Here is a 10,683-nt window from a genome sequence, read left to right on the forward strand (position 1 = left end):
CCCTTGCTGTTCTTCAGCTCCAAAGTAGCTGAAAATGCCCACCCATGGTGAACAGCACAGACTCTTTCTCGCACGTCGTCAAATGGCGGCGAACAATGTCATTACGTCATGATATCCCGTGATGCTTTGCGATTAGAGCTTTGTACACGTGCGCCACCTAGCGATAAGCATAGGAAATACTGCATAAGGTAAATGATATACCCAAATAGTTCGTGTGAGGTATAATTGGGATTATCCTTCATGGTAAGTACAATTTGCCTAATCCTCAATTATTAGCCGGTATAACCGCCCTTCGGCGTAACACACCAGCTTCGCATTTAGGCGGCGCGACAGCAACTAGATACATTATGACTGATTATGACATTAATATTGATGCTATTCTTCACTTTGTTTCAGGGTGAACAACTGTGTTGGATACAGCAACTACAAGTTCTTTGTGTTGTTCCTGGGCTATGGACTCCTGTACTGTATATATGTAGCAGGCACTTCTGTGGAGTACTTCATCAAGTTCTGGAATGTAAGATGTCCTTTTTATTGTTATACAATGACTATTTTATGTGTGAAGTTCTGTACAGTTTTATACAGTTAAGGTATACAAAAATGTTTAACAATTACTCAAACACTTAGTGGTTACTGATTGAAAACCGATAGCTCTAACCAACGTTTTTATTTGGGTGGTCTCTAACCAAAGTTTTCATTTGGGTGGTCACTAACCAAAGTTTTCATTTGGTGTCCCTAACCAAAGTTTTTATTTGGGTGGTCTCTAACCAAAGTTTTTATTTGGTGTCTCTAACCAAAGTTTTCATTTGAGTGGTCTCTAACCAAAGTTTTTATTTGGGTGGTCTCTAACTAAAGTTTTGACTCTGGATGGTCTCTAACTAAAGTTTTTTACCCTGGATAGTCTCCAACTAAAGATTTTACTCTGGATGGTCTCTAACCAAAGTTATTACTCTGGATGGTCTCTAACCAAAGTTTTTACTCTGGATGGTCTCTAACCAAAGTTTTTACCCTGGATGGTCTCTAACCAAAGTTTTTATTTGGGTGGTCTCTAAGTCTAACAAAAGGTTTTATTTGGGTGTCTCTAACTAAGTTTTATTTGGTGGTCTATAACCAAAGTTTTTATTTGGATGCTCTCTAAGCAAAGTTTTTACTCTAGATGGTCTCTAACCAAAGTTTTTACTGTGGATGGTCTCTAACCATAGTTTTTACTCTGGATGGTCTCTAACCAAAGTTGTTACTCTGGATGGTCTCTAAACAGTGCTCTTACCCAGATGGTCTCTAACCAAAGTTTTTACTCTAGGTGGTCTCTAACCAAAGTTTTTACCCTGGATGGTCTCTAACCAAAGTTTTTCCTGCCATCTTGCAGAAAGAGCTGGATGACACCATAGGAAATGGAAGGTTCCACATCCTGTTCCTGTTCTTTGCTGCGGCCATGTTTTCCATCAGCCTGGTCTCGCTGTTCGGATACCACCTGTACCTGGTGTTCAGCAACAGGACCACACTAGGTTTGTTCCTGTGGCTCATATCTTCATGCTTTGCCAGCCTCTCGTGAAGTAGGTCTAGGACAAAAATGTTGTGTTTCCAGTTATCCAGCTGACCCTTGCAAAAGTATGCCGACCCTAGCTTTTTTGGGATCAACTCCAGCTAGGCCATACATTAAAAAGTTTTCATCTCACATCTGAATTTGAAACCCTGTGAAACCCTGTTTCACACATGCAGTAAATTCGGGTAAAATATTTGTCCCCTCCCCACAAGGGAATGTAGGGATGGTTTCAGAGCATTATCTGTGTCTGCACTGCTGTGTGGCCCAAGGACTAAGAAAACATACATGTAGATGAGCACTACCCTATGCACCATATGATGTGGAAAGCCCTTTAAGACTTTTTAAAGACTTTTTAAAGACTTTTTGATCTTTCCTTGTAGAGTCCTTCCGAACCCCTATGTTCAGACATGGCCCTGACAAGGACGGCTTCAACCTGGGGTCCACCAACAACCTGAAGGAAGTGTTTGGGGAGGACAGGAGGTTGTGGTTCCTGCCAGTCTTCACCAGGTCAGTTGGGGGCGCTGCTGTACTGTCCCTGTTTAGGCCACACTGACTTGATTTTATGGATGACGTCCGCTGAAGACCCCAAACTAGGGCACGTGGGCAAATAAAGAAAAATCCGGCCTGCAAAAAAAAATGCTGCTAAACCACAGGAATGCAAAGCTGGTACATGTACCAGTACAATGTATTGTGAATTTGTGGTGGCGACTTTTACGATAAGCTGGTACATGGTGGCCTTTTGCAGCATTCGTGAGTTGGCACTGTACTGAGTTCTTAAGTTCTGTGGAGGTTCGGGATAGTGATGCATACCGGTTCACTGGACTTGGATCCGGACTTGTAAGAATGTTTAGGTTCAAGTCCGAAAAAACCTAAAAGTCAAGAACCGAGTCCGGACTTATTACCATAAAAGACCATTTCACATACCCCTTTTATTTCCAAACCACCTAAAACCTTCCGTAGATTGCAAAATATTTGCTGCAAAATGAAGAAAACATTGCCATCGGGCATCGTCAAGTACCGGCCTCCATGTTATGTGGCCAAAGTTTCACCCAGACAACATTGCAAGGTTGCCAACATGCAATTTTGTATATGCCATGGGTGTAGGTCCGGACTTGCAAGTCCGGAACTGAACCTAAACCTCTGGACTTGAATACGGACCTGAACCTAAAATTGGGTTTAGGTATGCATCACTAGTTCGGGAGCCTGGGTGCCATCCTCTGTAGTTACCACCAACTCCTTACTGTTGCTAGCTACCATGGACAACGGAGGATGGCACCAAGGCTTTTGGGGAGGTGATTTTTTTTTTTTCGAGAACAGGCGAAATTCAATGCCCGTGGGGATGTCATCCAAAACATTATGTCAGGGTGCCCTTACAGGTCTGCCTGAGCAAAAACCTGTTCTGCTTTTACCCACGGTCCATCTTGTGTACTGCACTTTTTCCTGAAGTCCAGCTCTATATTTTTTTTGATGATCACTTTCATCACCTGTAATCTTACTGTTGTCATACTCATATCCTGTGTGCTGCATTCTGTGCTTCCCTGCCCGTCCATATTTCATGTTGACTTCTACTTTTTCTCCCTCTTTCTCTTCACCATTTCTTTTTACCTCTTCAGTTGTCCCAGTCCTGAACACAAGCAATAAGCAAGTTAATGCTTCCAACCATGCATGCACGGATTGATGCAGTGGGGAAGATGTAAAAAGTTGAAGTCCCCTGACTCAAAAACACAACATGTCTGGACATGATTGTATAACAGTCATGTAGTAGTATCCAGTCTTTGATTATACTACTGCAGGGGTCCCTGACACAGCATATGCACACACAACCTTACATATTTGCTCTTAAGTTAATAACTTAACATTCAGATGACCTGCCACAATATCTGAACACCCGATGAAGCCTACTCTTGTATATCACTGTCCTTCTAACATCTATTAGCTATGATTTTCTCTTATTTTTGTATTGTAAATTCTTCATGCTTTCTCTCCCCTCTTCACCTTGTTGTAATGTCTACTGTGCCCACCCCCCTCCCCCAGCCTTTCTGAATTTTGGTGGCCTGTGTTGTTTATGACTAATACACTGTATCCTTCCGTTGTTGTTGCTGTAGTCTGGGTGATGGGCTGAAGTTTCCCACGCGAGTTCAGTACGATCCGACTGAGCCGGCCCCGACAGATTCCCCCGCCACTGAATCCCCCGATAGTCCCGATAGCGTTGGGTACGTCGTTCTCCGCATGTTTGTGTGGCTTTTCGGCGCTTTTGACTCAAACCATCTAGTCTTTGCATTTCATCGCCTGTTTTTAGTGTCATCATTAATTATTGGCTTCCATGTTCTTATAACTATTGGTGGTGGTGAGGGACTGGCTCAAACTCTGCAGTTTACCTTGAAAAAATTAATTTCCCTACTGTCATTGCTAACAAATCAAAGATTTACATGGCCCATAGAGGGATTCTGAATGCAGTTTAAAATGCTGTACAGAAAAAATGTCATTTTGAGAAAAGATATACATCTGTGGTTGAGCGGTCTGGTTTAAGATTCTAAAACCACATATTGTTCAGAGGTTTTGGTTACAAGTTTCCGTGTTGAGATAACCATCTGAATTCAAACAAGGAGCTTCAAACAAGGTCCTTGATTCACAGTGGCCAAGTGTACTTTCAGAATTTTTCTGACACGTATCTTGTTACTTTACTGGTGGTAAAAAAATCTCCACTGATTTATACAGTATTTACTGAACAGTCTGTATGAAATATTTGAGTTGCCCTGATCCTTGAAGCGACAACGAAAATCTCTCTTCCCTCTTTCCCTTCCACCTTGCCTAGATTCCACCTGATGGCTATTCAGTGCTATTCAGTATGGGTGGGCATGTCACTGTGAATGCAGAAACTTTTGCAGGGGTTTTATTTTCTTGATGACCTCACACCATGGAAACAAATTATTGCAAATACATGTGTGTGTTTTTTAAGTCTACTGTGAACTTCAAACAACCTTTTCCCTTCAACTGAGAAATAAACCCCCCCGCAAAAGTTTCTGCAGGAGGATATGGTCATGATCAAATGCTTAGATTTATACTCATGAATGACAAATCATACATATAATATATATATATATTATGATGTCACATCATAACCACATGTAGAACAGCATAGAGGCCACTGCTTGTACAATGCAGTTACTTTCTTTTGTGTTACCTCAAACCAACATCAACATAATCATTGCACAAAGTATTGGTGTGTATGTATGAAGTAAAGACCAAACGTTCCTTCCAACAATACTGGAATGAATTGGGACTTACCCCAAATTTTCGGCTGACTCCTTCAACCTTGTTCAACCCGTAGTAGTGTTCATGGGCCAAAAATTTGGGGTAAATCCCAATTCATTTTAGTGTTGGAAGGAAAGCTTAGTCTTTATTTCATAATGACCTGTACCAACACAGATGAACTTTCATGCAAAGTATTGGCGTGTATGATGACTATTTCTTGTTGCCCCCCTCCCCCCTGTCCTGTAGTTTCGGTTACAGCATTAGCAAAGTATTGGCATGTATGATGACTGTTTCTTGTTGCCCCCCTTCCCCCTGTCCTGTAGTTTTGGTGACGGCATGAGCAAAGTATTGGCGTGTATGATGACTGTTTTTTTCTTGCCCCCCTCCCCCCTGTCCTGTAGTTTCGGTGACGGCATGAGCTTCCCGACCAGAAGAACCTCGGAGGACTCCCACCAGCTATTGAACGACAGACAACGCTGGGCAGAGGAGGGGGAGGGAGACGTCAGCGACAGGGAAACAGGTGAACAAATCATTCTTTAGATTTCAATAGAAACGTTATTGAAATAAGATAAGGCACACGGACTGATAATGGACTAATGACTTGCTATTTATTTCGTATTATATTTTTTGTTTGATTTGTAATCCGTGACCCTGCCCTCACCCTCGACCTTGTTGAAAAGCAGTCATATGTTGGACCGAACAAGCTTATCAAGTTTAAATAAAGGCTTACTTGTACTACTACTACTACTACTACTACTACTACTACTACTTCTACTTGTGATCACAATATAACAATGATGCATTGCAAACAATACCCTAGACCATCCTCCCAGGTACTCTTGAAAAGTGTACTTGATACGTTTTTTAAGGGTTAAGTGTAAGGCTGAAAAAAATCACTTCTGGAGCAGCAGTATTGTTTTGACTCATTTTTTTCCTTCTTTCCTCAGCTCTCACCACAGTACAGCCCCCTGGGCGTAGCAGAGTTCACGTAGAGGCAGAGACGTAGCGGAGGAGGGGGGAGTCTGGCTCTTGGAACAGCGTACCAAGACCCTACAAACTGTGCTTTACGTAGTCCTTTCATGGGGAACAACAGTATGAAATTATTTGGAAGCTCAGTTATCAAAGGGGTTGATCATTTTGTATACAGAAGAAACATGTGTATGTATTTGTAATGCTGGTGTACTTTAAAAAAAAATACTGTTGACATGTCGCTCTTGTCAGGAACACAAGTTTCTTTACATTTCCCAAGTGGAATTATCCTCATCTTTGCAAAACTCGAAGTAAAACCATTTTGATACATGTACTTGAGCAGGAATGTATAGTAAGGTACGATGTCGAAAGATACAATTGGGATGCTTTGTTTTTTGTTTCTTAAAATAGTTATGCTTGTACATTTTAATGTGTATGGTTTAGTAAGGAAAAACCCAAGATTATTTGGATTGCAACCTACATTTGTAGCAGAGGAAAAGAGTTTACAACAGACTACATGTATTTCAAATACCCAGTGTATTCAGGAAAAAAAAAGCTTTTTAGATACTATCATCAAGATGTATGATACTTCTGTATTAAGGACCAAACTTTTTTTAGACTATTAGAAGTCTTAATCACTGATAAAAAGACAAGAGTTTTTGTACATACAGTTATCGTTTCATATGCAGTCTCCCTTTAGATTATGTAAATATATTTAGTAAAAAAAATTAGCACAAGATACAAACAGCAATATAAGAAAACTTGGAGCCCTCTGTGAAAACTTTCTAAATCACAAACTTCAGGGAAAATGTATCTTAGATTGCTGCACTGATACTTGCCTTACAACAAGTACAATCAGATCAGAAAGAACAATTTTACATAAACCTGACAGATAGAGACAAAGATAGATTAACAGGTACTTTCTTTCCTTTACTTTTTCCTCTTCGGTTACCCTAAAAAAAAAGAATATTAGCTTGAAAACTTTTGCACAATCATTGCTTTTATCTTGTTGTATGATTATGCTGTAAATAATTGTTGTTTATAATCAGGAATGATCACTAAAACTTTGTACCGTAGTCAACTGTGCCTCTGTAAGGAACTGTTGTACCATGTCTGTATCTTTTTAAACACAGTGGACATGTGTATATATACCGTTTATACATGTAGGTATGGTACATCACTGGTCGTTAAAGACTAGCATACGCAAATAAAAACTTGAGACAACAATGTCCAAAAGACTTTGTATATGTCACAGAACTGTGCAAAAATTTGAGAAATGTATTGTTAATTGGTTGCCTGATCAAATCAGGTTATTGAAGAACAGTATGTGTATGTAGTGCTGGACATAATGTGATTCTGTTGTAGGGTTTTTGTTTGTGTGGCCTCAGCCTCAGCTTAGCCTCAGCCTCTACCAGACTAACACCGCAGGTTCAAAACCAGTAAAATTTAGTCAAATAGGGAGAAAAATAGGCCAAGTAGTTTATTAACCTTTGGAGAAGGACAATTGTTTTCCTTTTTTTGGCAAATTTTATCATCCATACCCCTGTAGGAAGGCCTGGTGGAGGCTAGCCTTAGCTACTGGTTACACACAGAGATAACCAGACTGGTCAAGAGTTATCTTCATAATCTGGATCTAAGTGTATTGATGTATGCTGGACAATACTAAGTATCTTTGAGGAAAACAAGTACTGTGTACTAGACAGAGTGAAGTTGCTGCAAATCTCAATGTAGTGTTTGTCACCAGTCAAGCTTTTGTACACAGGTACCTTTCTGGTATAGGTACTTTGAATTTTAACATTTCGTTTAAGTTTAAACAGTGCTGTTAACGTAGGTAAATAACTTGTAAGTAATTATAGTCGTTTTGTTTTTGTCTTGTTTTCTGCTGGAACGTGCTCAGTTGTTTAAATAATACTGTAGACAAGACAGCACTAGCTTGTAGGTTGGAGGAATCATTTAATACACATTTTTGTGCTTTCAACAATTTGTGTAACTTTGTCAGTTGTACATGTGTGTGTGTGTGTGTGAATGAATGGGGAAAAAAGTACAACATAATACATTGTACTGTATCTCATATACAGTATAACAGATATGGACTCTTTTTTTACGAAAGACTGAAAGACTGATACAGGATAAGATTGGATTGGTTAGAAAACACTTATAATATCTAATCTACCCATTTGACAATATCAAAAGTTTCTTAAGACTTGTTTTCAAGATACTAGTAGTGTGAGTTTTGCCTGTGGTTTCTCCCATGGTTTTGAGTCTTCAATGTGTCCAGAGCCAGTGGCTTCCTGCCAAAAGACTGAAAGACCACATACAACGTCCTTCAAGTATTTAACTGATATCGGGCCGGTAAGATTGGATTAGACATTGGACAATCTCAGTTTCTTATGACTTGTTCTCAAGATACTGGGTTTTTCCTGTGATTTCTGCCATAGTTTTGAGTCTTGTGTCCAGTGCAAGTGGCTTCCTCCCTTCGTGGGTTTTAAACATGTTAGCTAGAGCAACCCGTGCCGCCTCTTCTACCGCCTTTGGCAGGGTGTCTCCGGATGCCTCTCCTAACAGTTCCTTATCGCTGTACACTCCTACACAGAACACAGGCGTAACTGTGTTCACCCCGGACTGGTTGATGATTCTCGGCTCCGGTTCCCCCCTTCCTTCCTTCTGTAAAACCTCTGCTAACATCCCCATGGGATTTGGTACGTCCCACATGGCGTTGACGTCCTTCCCGACTAGCTGCGCGACCACAAAGTCCTGGACAAACGCCTCGGCGCGTTGCGGGCCCTGGTCGTGCTTCACGGCGCCGATGATGGCGAGAAAGACTTGCTTGGTGACGGGAGGGGGAACGGGGAAGGTGGAACAGCGGATGAGGTCTTTCACTCCCAGATGTTTGGCTATCCACACCAACATGTCCTCCTGGGTGACGTAGTCATGGATGGCTCTGAGAGAGAGAAGATTGTTATGATTCTACACAAGCAATGGAGAAAATGCACTAAACTAGTGCATAGACTAACACTGCATTGCTAGCTGACCTGTACTCATTTTCACAATTACCAAAGGAGGAAATTTGTTCCTTTTCCAAGTGCAAAGCATCAGGGAAGCTAGGAATTCAAACCCTAGGAGTCAGGAGCTAGGAGTCAGCAACCCTAACCACAAGGTACTGACTACTGTAACTGCTGTTGGTAGACAGAACACTCGATATGCACTATGGAAAGAAATAACTTCATAATATATATATACATGTACATTTGAATTTCTGTCTATCTCTAATGGTAATTATTGCCTCTGGAAGTTTGTTCCATAGTTCTACTGTTGGAAGGAAAGTTCTCCTATGTCTGATGCTAATTTTGTAGTATTACATGTATTATAGCAATTCCTAATAAACAAACAGACAAGCAGTAGTTTGTCCTTACTTGACCCCCTCCTCTGGCAGTAGTGGGAACTCTGCCCTGATGAACCTGTAGATGTAGTTAGTGGTGAGTTCCCAGCCCTGCTCTGACAGGTGGGAGTTATCCTGCATGTCCAACTTCACATCCTCCAGGGGCAGGCCCAGCTCTCGTCTACGCTCCTCTTCCTACAGAGAACCAATAGGGAAAATGTCAAACTGTTATAGCAGCATTACAAAACTGAGGGTCAATGTATTGCCCATAAATTGAAAAGTAGGATCTCTACATTGCATCAGCCCCTCAGAGTCAGAGACATGTCATGAAAATGTCCAAGATGAATTTCATTTTGTTACAACTCGTCCTACTTACAATAATGAAGGTCAAGAACTGATACAGATTGTTACCACAGTAAGACACAGTTCAGAATCAAAAGGTCTGGTGCACAGACAGATATATTGAAAGTGTACCATAATGATGTCCAGCTACGTAGGTCAACATCTTTGTACCAAAAGAGAGACAAGATCATTCATATACGTAATATTTCATAAAAGTAGGATAAATTACAGTGCTATACGTATACCTTGTATGACTGTCAAGCAATAATGTTTGTTCATTTATTTGTCAGATATCACCCTCTCACCTGTTCCACATATGACCTGTCTGTGAAGGCAGCTCTCAGTGTGTTCATGTTCAGCTTCTCTCCCAGGCGAGGCCCGAAGGCAAACAGCTCGCTCTCATAGTTCCAGTTGATCTTGGATGACCTATACCGGTAAGAAACAAAACATGAAATCAGATATTTTGCCATTTGGGAATGCCTGTGGCTATTGACAGGAACATCCTGTCAATATAACAGGACCTGTCCTGTCAGCAGTGCAATATTTTCTGTTATTGACAGGACCTGTCCTGTTAGCAGTGCAATACTTTTTGTTATTGACAGGACGGCCCTGTCAATAGCCACAGGCATGTTGGCAGCCTCGTGCCACGTAATTTGTGCCACCCATGCGGACACAACCCTGTCAACCAACTGAAACCCAATCTCCGCCCGGTCACTCCCAATCCTCGTTACTCAGATACTTACAAAAGATACATACAAACTCTCCTTAGACCAGCACCGTCCCAAACATAATTTTTATTTCCAGATCACTTCTGGTGACCTACCTTGGTTGGGGAGGGAGGGGGCCAAGCCACTCGTTCTCCTTGTTGATTCGGTTCAGAAGAGTCTGTAAATACGGGCGCACCCATCGTTTGGTCCCTCTAACCTGCGTTACCACCACCTCGGAAGCAAGTGGGATCTGCGTTCTGGTCAGGGTAAGGCAGGAACGGTGGAATAAAAGTGATTTTCGTGCACAAAGTACGCAATTTCTGCCAAGCCCCGCCATGCTTGTGGACCAGCACGGTTTGCGTTAATTGTCGTAAAATCAAACACATTGGTGATATGAACGTAAAATACACTGCAAAATCCTGTCAATTGTGGGGAAATTTGTACTATTGACAGGATCATCCTGTCAATGATAAGAAAAATTGCACTAT

At 41.3% G+C, this 10,683-nt stretch overlaps 2 protein-coding genes across 3 annotated transcripts in view; one reads left to right on the plus strand and one right to left on the minus strand.

The window, feature by feature from the left end:
- Positions 1–6,991, plus strand: part of LOC109470726 (palmitoyltransferase ZDHHC2-like) — a 15,601-nt gene extending 8,610 nt beyond the window's left edge. The window contains exons 7-12 of one of the 2 annotated variants that reach the window (XM_019769790.1): positions 397–517; positions 1,367–1,505; positions 1,924–2,050; positions 3,649–3,756; positions 5,200–5,318; positions 5,746–6,991. In XM_019769790.1, coding sequence (XP_019625349.1) covers positions 397–517; positions 1,367–1,505; positions 1,924–2,050; positions 3,649–3,756; positions 5,200–5,318; positions 5,746–5,804 — 673 coding nt within the window. In that variant the 3' untranslated portion in view covers positions 5,805–6,991. The remainder of the gene's footprint in view (positions 1–396; positions 518–1,366; positions 1,506–1,923; positions 2,051–3,648; positions 3,757–5,199; positions 5,319–5,745) is intronic. The other variant, XM_019769791.1, reaches the window with a different exon arrangement.
- A 656-nt stretch (positions 6,992–7,647) lies between these two features.
- LOC109470709 (39S ribosomal protein L44, mitochondrial-like) lies at positions 7,648–10,555 on the minus strand. The gene is made up of 4 exons (XM_019769758.1): positions 10,312–10,555; positions 9,794–9,914; positions 9,181–9,341; positions 7,648–8,708 (listed from the first exon to the last, which is right to left on the minus strand). Exons 1-4 carry the CDS (start codon positions 10,530–10,532, stop codon positions 8,156–8,158), a joined length of 1,056 nt encoding a protein of 351 aa, XP_019625317.1. The 5' UTR covers positions 10,533–10,555; the 3' UTR covers positions 7,648–8,155.
- Positions 10,556–10,683: the final 128 nt, after the last annotated feature.

The sequence above is a fragment of the Branchiostoma belcheri genome, unplaced genomic scaffold (genome assembly GCF_001625305.1).
Source record: "Branchiostoma belcheri isolate BF01 breed outbred unplaced genomic scaffold, Haploidv18h27 scaffold23, whole genome shotgun sequence".
Classification (NCBI taxonomy): domain Eukaryota; kingdom Metazoa; phylum Chordata; class Leptocardii; order Amphioxiformes; family Branchiostomatidae; genus Branchiostoma; species Branchiostoma belcheri.

Bases quoted from the DNA above. Each gene is read 5' to 3' on its own strand.
- LOC109470709 (XM_019769758.1), bottom strand. From the start codon at position 10,532: ATGGCGGGGCTTGGCAGAAATTGCGTACTTTGTGCACGAAAATCACTT. The intron at 9,915-10,311 runs GTAGGTCACCAG...TTACCGGTATAG, and splicing joins CCCCTCCCTCCCCAACCAAG to GTCATCCAAGATCAACTGGA. The intron at 8,709-9,180 runs GTAAGGACAAAC...TCTCTCTCTCAG, and splicing joins CTGCCAGAGGAGGGGGTCAA to AGCCATCCATGACTACGTCA.